The sequence below is a fragment of the Buceros rhinoceros genome, unplaced genomic scaffold (genome assembly GCF_000710305.1).
Source record: "Buceros rhinoceros silvestris isolate BGI_N320 unplaced genomic scaffold, ASM71030v1 scaffold29900, whole genome shotgun sequence".
NCBI lineage: Eukaryota > Metazoa > Chordata > Aves > Bucerotiformes > Bucerotidae > Buceros > Buceros rhinoceros.
This window is the reverse complement of record NW_010389498.1, coordinates 15,511-32,730: the sequence shown is the minus strand read 5'-3', so window position 1 is coordinate 32,730 and position 17,220 is coordinate 15,511. Positions and strand designations below refer to the sequence as shown.

The window sequence follows — 17,220 nt, the reverse complement described above, 5'->3', positions numbered from 1 at the left end:
AAGTAAGAACCAGAATGCAGAAAATGTAGTTTTTACTAGCCTTACTCTCTCAGACTAGTAGGTTATACTAGCAGCACCTTTGCTTATAAATCAGTGTGGTGATGTTTTAACAGCACTGTTGTTTCAGCCTGTTAACAACTCCTCCTGTTCTGGTACAACATTACTGTTGTCCTCCATTCAGTGAAGGGGTGCTTGAAAAAAAAAAAAAGCACTTGAACTTGAAAAAAGGTCTCCTGCATGCAAAACCTTCTTCAAAACAGAAAGGATGTTTTTTGTGAAACATTTTGTAACTTGAATGGGGGAGGAGGTGACAGTCTGTAGCTCATGAGTGAAATGTAAATTCTTTGCCAGGACTTTGTCATAGTACTGTCTGTGTATGTGCTAACAGTTTGCTGGGTACATTTAAATCTTTGGGTGTGGAAGAGAATCGTTGGTAGTTTCTGAAGAAATATTGTTAGGTCTCCCTAGGGTGCAGCAGCTTTACCAGCATAAAATGGAAGAGTGGAGCCCCTGTGGGATTAATTTTTAACTTTTAACTATTTGTGAGATAGTTTTTGTTCCTCTTTGATCTCCAAGCCAGATTAAGCTTTATGTTTACAGTGTCTAGGAAGGTTTGGCCTTGGAAAGCTACTCCTTTTTTGCATCATTGTAACAAAGAGAAGGGAATTCAAGTGCATGGAAATAGAAGGTTTCTAACAAAATTCAAGTGCTGATGTTTTGGACACCCATGTTTCCTAGTTTGTGAGGTTTCTATTCCATCTTTCGATTTCTTCACAGCCTCATGATGCTGGCTAACTGAGCATGGCTAGTAGAGTCCCTGCCACCCCATGTGAAAAGACCACTGCATTCCAGCTTAACTGGCCATCACAGCTTGCTATAGTGGTAAAAGAAGGTGTTGTGATGAAACATTTTTCAGAAATGAACCGAAGCTGTTTGCCCACTGTTTCTCCATTGGTAGCTTCCTGCTCTACTGGTAGAGAAAAATTGCTTTTCCTGCAGCTGTTTTCTGTCAGGCTCTCACTACTGCCCTTAATATATTCTGTAAAGTATTTGACTAAGAGAAGTCATTATTTAGTTTACCCATTTTACCTATTTTAAGACACTGCACATCTTGTGCAGCATTTCCTGAAACACCAAAAAGTGGAATGTTAAGAACTGCAAAGAGTTTTTCTTCAGTTTTATTTTCTTTGTATCATTTACCTTCCTAAAGACTGTATTTTCAGCTCTGAGGAAATAATAATAAACCAGAAGTATGGGTACACAACTTGATTGGATTGTGACGTTAATATTTTACTGCCGGTCAACAGAGCCGATGTAACAGCATTTGTATGCTTTGTCCACTGCAGTTATGAAGTATAATATGTTACTTGAAACAATATGCATTGGCTATCTTAGTTGCTGTCAGCTTTATGTATGTAATTTGTATTTGGTAGTGACCCCTATAACTAAGGGTGCATTGCTTTTTCACTGCACACGTTTTTGTTTGCATGTAGCTTTGTTAAACTTTAACTTTCTAGGCTCCGGGTTTCCAAGGGAGGGGCAAAGCTGTTGTAAAAGTTCTGACAGTGGACTTAGAACTGGAAATGAACACCTGATATTGTGATACTCCTTCTTAAAAGCGTTGAGAAAGGCAATTTTCACATGCCTACAGGAGCTAGATAAGTTTTCATTGAGGTGGAAGAAAATACCATTGAACTGTTGCTTTGTGGGAAATTGTGTAAGTCCATCTGCCTGTCTGTCCATGGTATGATCCTTGTTTGTGGTAGAATCGGAAAAAAGATCCCTGATTCTGGGGAGTGTGATGGTGATATTGTCATATATGCTTTAAGAACACAAGTTGTTGCCTTTTGAGGTAGCTGACAGAGACAGTGAAATAATTTTTTATCTGTTAATAAGCATTTATATGATGATATAACATCTGCTCAGTGCTGCACAGTGACTATTTGATTCTAGGGTATGCATTCTGAAATCCTCATGTTGCAACTTCCAAATCTCTTGTTCTAAATTGCTATCCTTTTCCCCTTTCCATATATTCCATCTTCTTATATGCTTCTGCCTTGTTTTCTGCTTCTTTATATGATTGACCAGGAATCAACGCAAGTGAGAATTCAACTGTGACATTTGAGATGTTACCATACCAGTTCCAAAGGTGGCTAAGTAAGACATGTGCCAGTTTGGAGAGAGAGGAGTGTGTATTTTTGCTTAGCAAAGGTGTTAGGAGCTCTTGGTTTCAGAGATATATTTAACTTGAACCATGACCGACAATGAGTGCCATCTTATCAGGACTGAAATGATAGAGGTTGTTGAGAGCTGTTCGGAGAGCTGGCAGGAATTTTACTCCACTGACACCAGTGTCAGTGTAATTTTGTGTTCTTTGCTCGTATGCTTTGAGAAGTCTTAAGAGCTTGATACTTCAGACAACCTGTGGAGGATAACCAAAGGGGTTGTACAAATCCTATTGACAGAGTTAGCATCAGAATAAAAGCCATTGCTGTGTCAGTCATGTCTCAGCTACTATAATAAACTTTCTCCTGGAATTGATGTTTGGATCAGTGTTAAGCTGTGTTCTTTGATTTCATCATTGAATCACCCTTTTCTGTAGAGGTAGGTGAATTAATCTTGGTTTCAAAGACTTCTACCTTTTTGAAAATACTTGTGTAAACTGCTGGTTATGTCACTACCCTTAGCTTTTTGCAGCTGGTTATTCCTTTAGTTGAAGGACTGTGGTGTTACCTAGTCCTGGGTTTTTGATTTTCTTAACTCTGCTGTTGTGTTTCCCTCTAGAGTGAATTTTTTTACCAATGTGATGCTTCTTAGTATTGGTTTACTTGGAAGTTGTATTAAAAGAATGTTTAAGCATAAAATCTGCCCTCGGAAATAAGGAAAGATCAAATTAAGATTGCCTGTACAGCCTTCATTTATTCCCTCTTTATGTAACCAATATGATTGCAGTCTGTGTTTTCTTTTGCAGTCTCTTTGAATAGAAAGTGGACAAGGAGGAAGGGTGCTTCTGTATGCAATCCTATGATGGATTAGCAGAAACACTGGAAAGATGAGCTTGTGATATGAAGAGAACGATACAGAAAGCACAGCTCCCAAGAGCGTATTAATGTATAGAAAACATCTGTTTGGAGGTTACTGTGGGAGCAGTTAGCTGCACTAGGTTGTATTTGGTCTTAAAGGAGCTGGCTGAGAGGCTGAAAGGAATTTGAGTGATTAAAAAACTTGGTATTCCTGATTCATGGTAAGAACAAAAGAAAAACTAATAATGGTATTGACTTCAGATATGCATATCTTAACATAGCTGTAAATAAATAAATCTGTATGTAAAGAAGGACTCCTAATAATGTTAGGAATGTTGAACGGCTTCGAGTTTCTAGAAGCAAATACTGATCTACAGTGGCAAGCTGTCTCAATATGAAAAAGACTATAGGAATAATAGTAAAACTCAATGTGGCTACATGGGAGTTCAGTGACTTGAAGATTGAAAAGGCTTTGAACAAAACAGAAAAGTGGAAATAACTAATTTCTGTGAAGCTCATTATGAAAGAAGGGGGCAAGCATACAAGAGTAAAATCTGTTCATTGTTATGGATTAGCAGAACTGAAAACCATTAAGAAAAATTTTTATAAATCACTAGAAAGATGAAAAAAAGAATGAGACTGAATAGAAAAGGAAAGCAAAGAATAGAAGGCATATACTGAAATTAACAACAAATCAAGCCTAATGAAAAGGAGAGATTCAGTACTTTCTAGGCATTGGATATTATGTCAGTCACTAGGATTCAATTGTATGAGTTGGTTTTGTTTTTTTTCTTTAAAGAGTTTAAGCAACTTTATCTGAATTTTTTGACAGTTATTTTGAATGAGTTTCCTGGTGATAAATGCAGTTTTTATTCTTCTACTATCATGTGAAAAGGAGGCTTCTGGTAATTGCTGAACTAAATAGTCTCTGATACCAATAAGATACAATAGACAATTAACTTGTGAGTACCTAGATAAAAAGTAGCCAAAATGGATTTCAGAAGAATTGTATTGAACTAACATGCTTTCCTTGGGAAAGAGGAGCAGGAGCTGTATTTTGACTGCAAATACTTTTGACTTGAGTTAGTATAATAAGCACACAATGATATAGTATGATATAATAAGCACACAAGAAAAATGTGGATTCATTTTTCTTATGAACTGCAGAGACCACTTCTTATGGTATAACAGCCCTAGTCTGTAGTAAAATCACTCTTGCTTCAGCGAGCTGTCTGATTGAGAGAGGATGTCTGGTTCTGTCAAGCTGAGTGGACCTGCCAAAGGGTGTTTTGAGGGCAGTCTGCACTGGCTTGAAAGATTTAGATGTTCAGTTTAGAAAAGATTGAGGAAGGAGGGAAGTAAGTTGAAGTAAGTAAAACAATTCTCTTTTGTTTCCATGAAGAGTAGGAGAAGCAATTTGACATAGTTTACTTAGCTCACCTGTTTCTCTTACCATGAAAAAAATTCTTCCAGTTGTAAAAGCAATTGATAGGGTGATGTGGAATATGTTAAAGGCTTCTAACTGCAAGGGTATTTTAAGAGTCTTTGATCCATCCTTACGTTAGGAAGATGGAGGTGTCTTCAAGTCCTAAGTTTATAAGATTCTGAAAATGAAATAGTTAATATTATCTGAAATGTGTTAACCCATTATACTTTGTGCTATGTATGTTGCTGTATATATTATATGGCTATGTATGTTGCTGCTAATTCTCAAGAATTTTGTGCCAGAAAGTTTTCTGTATTCATGGCTGTCAAATACAAGGGAGGCTTTTCTCCTTCTGAAACTATTCCTTTTCAAATGCTTAATTTCAGAAACTTACAGTTGCAGCCTGCCTTTTGTACATAATGTCTGGTTCATGTTTTTTCAAGTATGTAACTGAATAATCTTCAAGCTAAGTCTGCATGTTTCTGAATTTGTGCATGATATTATAATAGACTTTAGACTTAGCGTTACTCTGAGAAAATTAATGTTCTTTGTAACCTCTTTCGTCAGCTAGTACAAATGTTGTTTTAACTGCAAAGAGAAAAGAAATTCAATTGTTGCATTTATCCGTCAGATGTTTTCTGAATTACTAGGGTAACCAGGATCTCGATTTCCTAATCGAACTGTATGAATGTGGCCTTCAAGGGCTTCATTTAAGAGACTTTTTTTTGTTTCTTGTTTTACACTAGATATGGTTCCTGATAAACCTGTTTTGTGGTAAGGGAGAGAGGAATTAAAACATGGTCCTTCATAATACCTTTGGAGAGTATTTTCCAAATTTTCTGAATATCCTTAGCTGCGTATTGGGCTGTGTGTGCAAGCATGTAGCCAGCAGCTTGAGAAAAGTATTCTTCTCCTCACTCTAGCTCTTGAGACCACGTCTTGAGTCCTGTCTTTAGGGAGTCCCAGTGTAAGATAGACATTGATGTACTGGAGTGAGTCCAACAGATGGCTACCAAGATAACCAAACTCGGCTTGGAGAGACTGAATTACATGATGTACAAGGATAGGTGAATTTCTTCAACCTTAACAAGAAAAGGCAAAGAGAAGATCTTGCTGATGCCTACAACCACCTAATGCGAGGATGTTGGGGAAACAGAGCCACAGTAGGAAGACAAATGGCAGCAGACACAAATTAGAACATGAGATATTCCAGTAAGATATAAAAGAAACGTTTTATACCATGAGGGTAGTCAAACACTGGAAGGCATTGACCAGAGAAGTTGATTAGAAGACAATTTTCTAAATATTAGTTAGCTCCTCTCTTAAAGCAGTGTTTCAGTATTTGAAAGAATTCCGATTAGTAGGCTGTGGTGCCCTCTATAATTTTGTTCCACTTGCTATAGAATACTCGAGAATCTTCTGGAAAAGGTCTGTAGGCAGCTAGTTGTTAGTCTCTACAGGAACAAGATGCATGACAGGACAAACCAAACTTCGAAAAATGTGTGGTGAAAGCCTGTTAAAGATACCTTATCTGACAAACATAGCTGAGTTTGATTAAATTCTGTGACATGGTTAATGAAATAGTAGAGTGTTATAAAATAGATATTCCTTATATATAGCCAATGATGGGGGGGTGCGTGCTATGCTGGACCTTGTTCTCGCCGACAAGGAGAGGCTGGTGGGGAATTTAAAACTCAAGGGCAGCCTCAGCTTAAGTGACCATGGAATTGGGGAGCTCAAGAGCCTTAGGGCAGTGAGCAGGGTGCACACCATGCTCACTACCCTGGACTTCAGGACGGCATACTTTGGTCTCTTCAGGGATCTGCTTGGTAGAATACCATCAGGTACAGCCTGGCAGGAATAGAAGCCCAAGAAAGCTGGTAAATATGCAAGGATCATCTCCTCCAAGCTCAGGATCAAAGAAGTCAGACAAAAAAACCCAGGAGGCCTGCATGGATGAACAAGATGCTCCCGGACAAGCTCCAATATAAAAAGGGAGCCTACAGAGGGTAAAAGCAAGGACAGGTAGCCTGGGAGGAATACAGAGAAATTCTCTGAGCAGCCAGGTATCAGACTCGGAAAGCCAAAGCCCTGATAGAATTAAATCTGGCCAGGGATGTCAAGGGCAGCAAGGAGAGCTTCTGTATGTATGTTGGTGATAAAAGGAAGGCAAAATGTGGGCCCTGTCTCGAAGAAAATGCGTGACCTCGTTACCTGGGATATGGAGAAGGCCAAGGTACTCCACACTGTCTCAGTCTTCACTGGCAAATGCTTCAGCTGCACCACCCAAGGTGCAGAAGGCAAAGGCAGGGACTTGGAGAATGAAGAACCACCCATTGTAGGAGAAGATAAGTTTTGAGACCATCTGAGGAACCTGAAGATGCACAAGTCCATGTGACCTGGTCAGATGTATCCGCAGGTCCTTAGGGAGCTGGTGGATGAAGCATCTAAGCACTACCCATCATATTTGAGAAGTCAGTCCAGTGAAGATCCTGCTGACTGTAACATAAGTTTTGAGACCATCTGAGGAACCTGAAGATGCACAAGTCCATGTGACCTGGTCAGATGTATCCGCAGGTCCTTAGGGAGCTGGTGGATGAAGCATCTAAGCACTACCCATCATATTTGAGAAGTCAGTCCAGTGAAGATCCTGCTGACTGTAACAGGGGAAACATAACCCCCATTTTTAAAAAGGGAGAACAACAATACTAGGCAACAGTGACAGACGGTTCCTCTCACCTCTGTGCCCAGCAAGATCATGGAGTGGATCCTTCTGGAAAGTATGCTAAGGCATATGGACTACAAGGAGGCGATTGATTACAGCCAGTGTGGCTTTACTAAGGGCAAATCATGACTGACAAATTTGGTGGCCTTCTATGACAGGGTTACAGCATTGGTGGATAAGGGAAAAACAACTGACATCATCTACCTGGACTTGTGAAAAACATTTGATACCGCCCCACATGACATCCTTGTCTTGGATGATTGGAGAGATGTGGATTTGATGGATGGACCACTCAGTGGATAAGGAATTGGCTGGATGGTTGCTTAAAGAGACATTCAACAGCTCGATGTCTGAGTGGAGAGCAGTGACAAGTGGCATTCCTCAAGGGCTGGTATTGGGAGCAGTGCTGTTTAACATCTTTGTTAGTGACGTGAGTTCTGGGATTGAATGTACCCTCAGCAAGTTTGCCTACAACACCAAGCTGTGTGTTGCGGTCAACACGCTGGAGGGAAGGGATGCTGTCCTGAGGGAGGTGGAATGATTGAGAGATGGGCCTGGGCAAACCTCATCAACTTCAACAAGGCCAAGTGTGAGGTTCTGCACCTGGATCAGGGCAATCCCAAGCACAAATACAGCCTGGGCAATGAGTAGATTGAGAGCAACCCTGTGGAGAATGGCTTGGAGGGTGTTGATAGAAATTGAGGGGTGTTAGTAGAAGCTAGCATTGCTTTTTCAGTTTGTTTACATCTGTACACCATTTATAGCAGCCTTAAAATTCTTTTATGACATGACATTTCACTTAAAAACATACCTGTTTAGTTGCTCTCAAATAAGACTTAAAGTGTGTACTGGCTTTAAGGTAGGAACTTTCAAAATAAAAGCCCAGAGTAAGTTTTCAGGGCTGCTTGATAAAGACAGAAGGTTATTTCAGAATGTCAGTTGTGAATGTATGAGGGCCTTTTCTTTAGGAGTGGTATGTCTGAATTTATTGCAGTCCTACTTCAAATGTATTAATGAGATACTGAATCACTTCTCTGTTGACAAATGAATACTTTCTTTTCCCCTGTGGGTTTTTTAAAGTTTTGCTAAGCAGCAGGAAAGTTGTTTGGAAAATTAATAATAAACAGCTACAAGCATGTGATAAACCTATATTTTACATATTGTCTTTTTGAATCAAAATTAGATCGTAAACCTTCAAATCATGTGTTTTTATTCCTCTTGAGTGTAAGGTCATTTGGACTAGGAGGATGATGGAAGTGGACTTGTGGGCAGTAAACCTTAAGATTGTTGGCAGAAAAGGGAGAGTGAGAAATGAGGTGGCCTTGAACTTTCTGTGGCTTGGAAATGACTAAACATTCTGTGTAACTCTTTATATGGAGAAAATACATTCTGAAAGCAGTGCCAGTGATAGCAGTTCACAGGGGTTGCATTTCCTTTGCTCCATAGTTTGTAACAGATGGTTCTGGTAGTTGTTACAGAAGCAGTTTGTTGTGGTTACCCATTTATCCCTGTCAAAATAAGTAAGAATTACCGGAGCTACTGATGTACACTTTCCTAAATACTGCGACTGTAGGTTCTAAGATGCAGTTGCTGTAAAGTTATAAAATAGTTTGTCTTCTGCAAGTGACATGGTCTTGTTTTAGTTTTGTGTTCTATACTATGGGATCACTTAGAACAAGGCAAAGGCGTGCACAGATGCCAGGTAGAAGTATCCTAAATTACTTAGAGAAGGAAGAGTTGTGCTGTTAAAATCTTAGAGAATTAATTGTAAATCTGATGCTATCAGGGCAATATGAAGTGTTCACTGCTAGGTGTAGAGCTCTAATTGACATGTTTGTAATATGACAAAATCCTGGATACCTCTGTATATTTTGTAGTGCAATGCTTCTTCACTTAGTAGTGTTGCAAATGTAAATGCTGTTGCATTTTACCAAAAAAGTAAGTTTAAGGCCTGTGGCTTTTTTGCCTATGACTTTTCAGTTTAATTTCTGAGAGAATCTTCCCTCTCTCCCACCTTTCAATTTCACTTTGCATTTAAATTTTCATGTAAAACTTTTACCTTTCGATAATTGATGAAATGTACCTTAGTGTGTATGTTTATTATTGGACTTTATTATTTCAAGTAATCTATTCAATTTCTTTGTAGAAGCGATTACAAAAAGAACTTTTGGCATTGCAAAATGATCCACCTCCAGGAATGACTCTAAATGAAAAGAGTGTACAAAATTCAATCACACAGTAAGTATATATACTGTTTTATTTTTGCTGTCAAGCTGAAAAGTATAACTATTGGGAAGTTCTCTGCATGCTGCTTCTACCACTTATTCCAAGTAACTTTCTGAATTTTTGTTTTTCAGTCTAGGGAGTGAATCATTGCTCTACTTAATGAGCATATTGCATAATGTGCTGTACATGCTCAGGATCTGGATAGTGAATTCATTAAAATTTTATTAGTCACTTTACTGTCTAACAAACTCTCAATTGGTAAAAGCTTCTGCATATTTTACAATAAAACATTCTAACAGTATTTTATAGCTACTAACCTCTAAACCCCCTCTAGATTTACTGAAATAATGGAGTAGCTCGTTTAGAGTTTCCACATTATTTGTGTTGGGTGTATTTCACGAATGCTCGTTTCTATTTCTTTCTCTAAAGACAGTGGAGGAAACTTCTTAAAGAGCAAAGTTATCTAAGTACAACTGTTGCACTTTCCTTCCTCCTGTAGTATTTTCTGTGATTAGCGAAAGAGAAACATGAGTATTTAACCATTAATTCTGTGTTCTGTCCGTTGAAATGTACAAGGGTTGTTCCTGGTATTGATTTAAATATTTTTAAATTGACTGAGATTCGGAAGATTTAGGCTGTGTTGACATTTCTTTTAGATAATTTTCATAATTTAATTCTAGAGAAATGTTAATTCTTAGCAGACATAAACATTTATAAAAGTATGAATCTCAGTCTATGTGTTCTGGACTATGATTGATGGATCAATTTAAAAGCATAACATAGAGATGACTTCTGATGTTGCTTCACATCTGCATTTTTGCTGGTGACACTCAGACTATGTTACATGAGGCTTTTCTGAGCCTCGTATATATACTGAGTTAAACGCTGCTATTGCTTTTTGAACGATGCTGATGGAATGATCCTTTGTGCAGATGAATATCATTAAAATAAATTGAGATAACACTTTCCAGAATTTGATAAAAGAAATAATAAACTGCTGTACAATAGCTGAATTAGTGCTTGTGTTTATTCCTTTACTTTTAAACCAAAATGTAAACTTCCTTTACATTTCAACAAAAAACAACTACCAAGTGAAAGTTTATAACACTTGAAGAGATGGAAAAGGGAAAACCCAATCTGTCTGGTGTTTTTTCTGTTCATGGATTTACATTTTTCTTAGGAGTCTCTGTTCCTCGAGTAGTTTGGGGTTTTTTTGATATGTACATTTTTTATACATTTCAATAGCTTGCAAATAAAAGCCTGTTTACTGTCATGCTAGATTTTGGAATTGTTAGTGTTTAAGAAGCTTCCTGGCACAAGTTATGTTTTTTTTCTTTTTTCAGGGTTTTTGGTCCCAAGTAGCATGTTCTAAGTTCATTAATCAAGTTGCAGTTTGAACAGGTGCAGTAAAGATTTGTGTAGGAATATGAGCTTTGGTTTAAAAGATGTTGAATGAAATAATTTGATCCCGTGAATCATTTGAAACATTAAGTGATCATCTATTTTACATACACAAGGATTAGAAATTTGAGATGGCTAAACCGTAAAGCAAAGAGAAAAGAGGGGTTCTAGTGATTTTTTGACCATAAAAGGAGGAGTGTCCAAACAGAGTTATTTTCTCTTTAGTAAATTAAACTCTTTTAAAAACTTTGAAGTGGAGGTTCTGGATCACAAGGACAATAAAGCTGAAGAATATTGGTGCACCATGTGTACAAACGTAAAAGCAGAAGGCATAAGAAGAGATAAGTGGTCTGAAGGGCAAATAGATTACATTGAAGGAGTCTTCACAAAATTGAAATATGGAATGTTACTTCAGCCATCACCATCTACTGTTGAAGATGCATTCCTCATAAGGAGCATGACAGCAGAGAAACAATTTGTCTCAAAAAGAGTAATAGAGGGGAAGATAAAATGTACGTGGCCTAAATATGTGGGGACAGTGTATATGACAGGAGGATGGAGAGGGTGGGAATAGGGTCATCAGGACTGCCAGCTGGAGGATGTATCAACTGTTCTGAACACATTGCTGTTCTGAAAAGTCTCAGCTGCCTCATCTGAGTTTAATGTAAATCTTATCTGAGCATTTTTGTATTGCTGAATCTTTGTTGTGTTGCTGAAATGTGTAAAACTCAATCAAGGGTGAAAGACAAAACTGGGGAAGTGATACTGCAAAGGATGGTGTTGAACAATCAATAACAGAACTCCAGAATGACAGAAGTCATATAGCAGAGTGTTGCATATGTGTTGCACAATCTGCAAAGCATCTGTTCTTGAATGGATAAAAAAACCCCAACAACCCAACCCCAAACCAGCAATAAAACCCCGTGCCTAACACACCCCTTCACCCTCCCCCTCTGCTAATTCCATTTCAGTTTCTTCCATGTTGTTATGATGGAAGGAGCCAGAAGCTGAGGAAAAAGAGTACTGTAATGTGTTGAGGTGTTTTCTTTATTACAGTAGTTTTGTTTTTAATTTCCTGTGACCTTTTTCTTTATATATTATGAAGTTTTCCAGGTTTGGTTATATTGCCTACCATTATATATGATATAAATGATAAAAAGTACTGTTCATATAAAAATGGTTGTGCCATTTGATTTCTGAGTTTTTCACAGATGTAACTGCAAGAGGAGCCTTGCCCTCCCCCCTTGGATACAGATTTTAGTTTACTAAATCATATCGTTAATTTCCTTGACAGAAAAGTAAAACAACATGGAAAAGAACGCGTAGTAATTTGTTTCTTTCCAAGCCTGTTTTTGTGTAGAAAGAAACTTTGGAACTTGTCTTTTGTTTCAGCTTTGTTGTCCTGGATTAACAGCCATTGTATTGGGAATTGACGGGTCTGTGAGTTCAAGTCATAACTACTTGTAGAATTGGCGGCAGAGTATCAGTGCCTGTATGTAAAAGATGGAGCTTGTTCCTTTCAAATGTAGGCTTGATGTGCTGTTCACCTTTGTGTTTGTTTTAATACTAATGGAGAGTTTAGAAGATTTGGCTGTGATTAGTCCTGTGCTCCAGGAGTGAAATTACAGTTTGTCAGTCTACAGTACTAAAGTTTTTTTTTAAACTTGTTCCCTAGGTGGATTGTAGACATGGAAGGTGCTCCAGGAACACTATATGAAGGGGAGAAATTTCAGCTTCTATTCAAGTTCAGTAGTCGGTATCCTTTTGATTCGCCTCAGGTAACTGCTTTCTTCCTTCTTTCTTAATGCTACCTTTAAGTTATAGCTGCAAGACTGCAGCTGAATATTAGTATCATCCACATATCCTGATGTGAGGTTTAGTTAGTATTAATATAAATACTTCTAATACTTATTAAATGCATTGTGTGGCTGCTACTTCTTTTAAAAATGACTCTGAAGTGAGGTATAGTGCTGTGAAAGTCTACTTGGTTTCACAGGATGTGACATGAAAGAGCAGTGTAAAATGGAGGCTTCTTTGAGGTTGATACTTGTAGCACATGGAAGAGCCATAGGATAAAGTAGGAAGATCCCCTTTACTGCGGTGTAGGAGTGGAGTAAAGAGCAAGTTGCTTCTTCATCCCATTTCTTTTCACTTCCAACATTTTTTTCTAGTTTGTTTTTAAGCCTCTTGCATCTCCTCTGCTACTGTTGTTAATATAGCTGGAGAAATATTGTGCTTGTGGTAGAGTTTCTCATAGATAACGTGACATCTTTGAGAGGCCTGAAAATCTAGTGCTTGTAACTGAGGGGTGAGATACTGTTGTGTTTTCATGGTAATGTAAAGAACTGAAGGGACAGCAATACTACTAGGCTGCAGAATGAGCTCTGTACATCCCTCTCTCCATTACCTGAGGGAAATGTTACAAAATATGGCTGGTAGGAGTAGTGTTTGGCTATCCCCCCTGCTTTTCTGAGAAAGGAAGAGTGCCTTTGTTCTTGTCCTCTCTTTCAGCTCAAAGTTCTGAGAGTGATCTCTGACACTTTTCTCATTGGTGTTGGAACTTAAGCACAAAGCTGTGAGAGACACTTAAACCATAAACATTACGTCTTTTTAGGTACAGTGATAAAAACTAGAATGCTAACTTCTCAGTTTTAGGTTTTAAGGAACAAACTGTCCCCCTGGGCTTTTGCACCTCATCAGGTTTGCAGTGAACTACTTACAGGTGATCCACAAGAGAGTAGCTACTTTCATTTGGTTTCAAGTAGGTGCTGTTTGTACTCACCATCTGTGTGGCTCTGCAATCTTGTTGCTAGAAGTGGTAGAGATTTATTATGTCACTATGTAAAAGATGGCTGCTTGTGTTCAATCAGGAGCTCAGGAGAATAATGATGCTGTAAACCAGCAAATTAGATCCATACATGGACACTGCCTTTTAGCACAGAAACAATTAAGAATTTTAAGTATTTGATACTTGATTGTTGTAGTTGGCTAGTATTTCCATTATAAAAATACTTCTGTGCAGTGAATTTATTCTATATTACAAACCTCTGGATCATAATTCGCTTTCCTGCAAATCTAATGACTATGAATCACTAGATTGCACTACTACTTAATCAGTTGGTTGTTTTCTGCCTTTTAAAGGTGTGTATGGTGTCTGTCATAGTATGCAAGCTTTTACTTACCTGGTATGCCTAGTTCTGGTTTTCCTTTAAAAGGAACACATTAGTTAGAAGTGAAATACATTACTGAAGTGTGAAGGTAAGATCATCTAAGGAACCTCAGTTTAAAGACTTATGGAAGATCATTCTGCATCCAGTTTTTCTGCTGCCTTAGAAACCTATCTGCCGTTTGGCAGATGTGTTAAGCTAATTTCAGTACCCTATGTGATGTGCTTCTTACTAGTAGTCAGTGATGAGGTGGGTGTGTTGTGTACAGGTATACATATTTGTGCACGTATATTTATATAATTTAGGAAACACTTAAGAGGCTTCTCGGTATTGTTTTTAGAAGTGGTGGAGATTTATTATGTCACTGTGTAAAAGATGGCTGGTTATGTTGAATAAGGAGCTCAGGAGAATAGTCATGCTGTGAAGCTCTCACTTTTACTCCATTTTCCATTGGTCCTGAGCCCGCTGTGTGTTGACAAAAACTCGATGTAAGAGCAGTAGTTGTCAAAATTGCTTTTTAAACCTTTCTTTGACTGTGATAATATCTTTTAACAGAGAGGAGTTATGGTTTTAAATGCTGTTTTCTCATATTCATCCATCTAAAATAAAAACATTAAAAATATATTTCCTACCTGGTTATATACTTCGGTTGTACAAGTCCTTTATATCATATTTATTAGGATTGATGGATTTTACTCTGTGTGCTGGAACCTGGATGTATTGTCCAGAACTTAATTTCTATTGTGTCCAGGGTTACAGAAGTAGTCATTTGTGAATCCTGTGATGTTTCCTAGTATACAGTGTTGTGGCTTATGAAATCGTTAAAATCCAGTGTTTTGGCTATGCAACTATACTCCTTAGGACATGAGAGACTGTGGCTGCAAGATGTAAAAAGTTTAGTTTGTTGTTTTTACACTGCTATGTTTGCATTTTTCTATGCTGTATATTCATAGAAAAAAATGTTACATTTAAGCATTTATTTAATTTCATCTTCCCTAGCTATTTGGCATTGTTTTATTTTACATTTCAGTTAAGAGCTTCGAAAAATGAATGAACCTAACATGGTAAAGTGTATTATTTAGACTAAGTGAAAATGGCAGACCCACTTCTTAAATTTCAGTTACTGTTTTTCCAAAAGCAATCCAGTGTTATTTAAAATGTGGACAATAAGTTACAGTTATGTTGTTTCTTTTTTTAGGTCATGTTTACTGGAGACAATATTCCTGTTCATCCTCATGTTTATAGCAATGGTCATATCTGTTTATCCATTCTAACAGAAGACTGGTCTCCAGCTCTCTCGGTGCAATCTGTTTGTCTTAGCATTATTAGCATGCTTTCCAGCTGCAAAGAAAAGGTATGGGCTTTTTTAGAATTGTTGGAGTAGAGTAAAAGTTAATAGATTTCTACTTTGCAAAGTAAGACTTCAACTTCTCAAATTCTAAAATAGGCAGAACTACTATATCTACATTTCTACCACCGAAAAAATACTAAGCCACTGTTTTCATGGTACCCTGCTCATATGTCACTATTGGAAAAGTGGAGTTGAATAGAGCCCATCTACTTGTATTAACTGTGAAGGTCAATCACATTTTAGGACAATTCTTTGATGCTGTCTCTAAAGGTGGTGCAAAATTACTACCGCAGTGTGTTTAGTGTAGATGTTTGTAAGGCTTTACAGCTGTGCTATTTCAGTGGTCTTGATCATTTTCATTTCAGGAAAGTAAATGGTGCTAAGCCACTTTTTTGGTCATGGATGTGTAACGCTGATAGCTTAGACCTTTTTTGGTAAAGAGATATTCTTCTGCTCTTGACTGTTTCTTTAGCAGTGGCATATCTGTGGAAGTTAAATGTGGTCAGAGCGTGTATGTATATGCTATCCAAATGTGCCTATTCATGTCACATCCCAGTCCGTCTTAGTCATGTGTATATGGTAGAAAATCACTCCTAAGATGGCTTTGTATTGTATCTTATGACCTTGATTTTGCATAATGATGACACGAAGAAAACTGAAGAATATGAAGTATCGATCAGACACAGATGTTTGGTTTTTAACTTCATTTTTTAACCTGCTCCAAGCTGAGACTTATGGATGTGAATTGGATCTAATACATCAGAATTAGATTACAAATTGTGAAGGCATTTCATTTGGTGCTTTGGACCAACAGCTGTTCTTGTGAGTTGTTTTATTTATTTATCCCCCTATTGAACTCCAAACCACTTGGTATTTTTCATTCATTTTTGATTGGAGTATCTCCAGTAAGAATTGTTAACTGGATTCTAACGAACCTTTTCTTGACAAAGGTCTAGCCCTGCCTGTTACCTCATTTTCACTGCATTCATGTGGCAGCGTTTCATAAGCTTATGAAATAGCTCTTGTATTACAATATGAGGATTGTTTGATTATTTGTAGGTCTTTTCTTCTGTTGCAGAGGCGACCTCCAGATAACTCATTTTATGTAAGAACGTGTAACAAGAATCCAAAGAAAACAAAATGGTGGTATCATGGTAAGTATTTAACTAGGACCAAGAATTTTTAAGTTTTAAAATTTTTTTTCCCCAGGCTGAAGGCAGTTAAAATCTAGGAAGGTAGATAAATGCGTTCAAAACCTTAAACTTTTTTTTTTTTAATTTCAAAAAGTTATTGAAATCCCATTTCTGAGATACTCTGCTGTGATTTTTTTATGTCACTTTCTAGTAATTCCTGAAATTGAAACAGCACAGATTGATATGTTTTAAATGTAGGATTGAACTTGAATGGAAGTTCTTGTAAACTGTATTGGTCCATGACAAGTTTTAAGCTTGGAGTTGGAGAAGGTCTGTAATGAAACTAGGTTTAGCTTTAAGCCTAAGGTGATTTGTTGTTGGAAACTCTTTAAGAGCTTTTACAGTGATTAAAAGATGCTTATGTGTTTCTAAACAACTATTATTTTAAGAGATTTCCACCGTTAGTCGGAATTTTCAGTGTGGTACAGGTGTCATAAGAGACTTAAAGGCTCTTAAGAACTCATGGTCAGTAATATAGTGATCAGATCCTACATATACATGGTAAAAAAATACAAAAACATATAGTACTACAGTGTCTGCAGTGCTAATGTTGTGTTTGGTTTTTTGTGTAGGTTTTTTTTTCTTTCCACATGCTCTCTGTCTGGCTTTATACTGTATAGGTTTTTTTTTCTTCCTCAACATTTGTCATCCTCTTCCCAGAGCTGGATTTGGATGTATGTGCTTGTCTTAACCAGTCAGTTGGTAGGG

General features: G+C 37.5%; 1 protein-coding gene across 1 annotated transcript in view; it reads left to right on the top strand.

Moving 5' to 3' along the window:
* Window positions 1-9,135: 9,135 nt before the first annotated feature.
* The window catches only part of UBE2W (ubiquitin-conjugating enzyme E2W (putative)), a 13,378-nt gene continuing 5,293 nt past the window's right edge, over window positions 9,136-17,220 (top strand). The window contains exons 1-4 of the mRNA XM_010134524.1: window positions 9,136-9,412; window positions 12,477-12,579; window positions 15,167-15,322; window positions 16,398-16,473. Of these exons, the coding sequence (XP_010132826.1) occupies window positions 9,372-9,412; window positions 12,477-12,579; window positions 15,167-15,322; window positions 16,398-16,473 (376 nt within the window). The 5' untranslated portion in view covers window positions 9,136-9,371. The remainder of the gene's footprint in view (window positions 9,413-12,476; window positions 12,580-15,166; window positions 15,323-16,397; window positions 16,474-17,220) is intronic.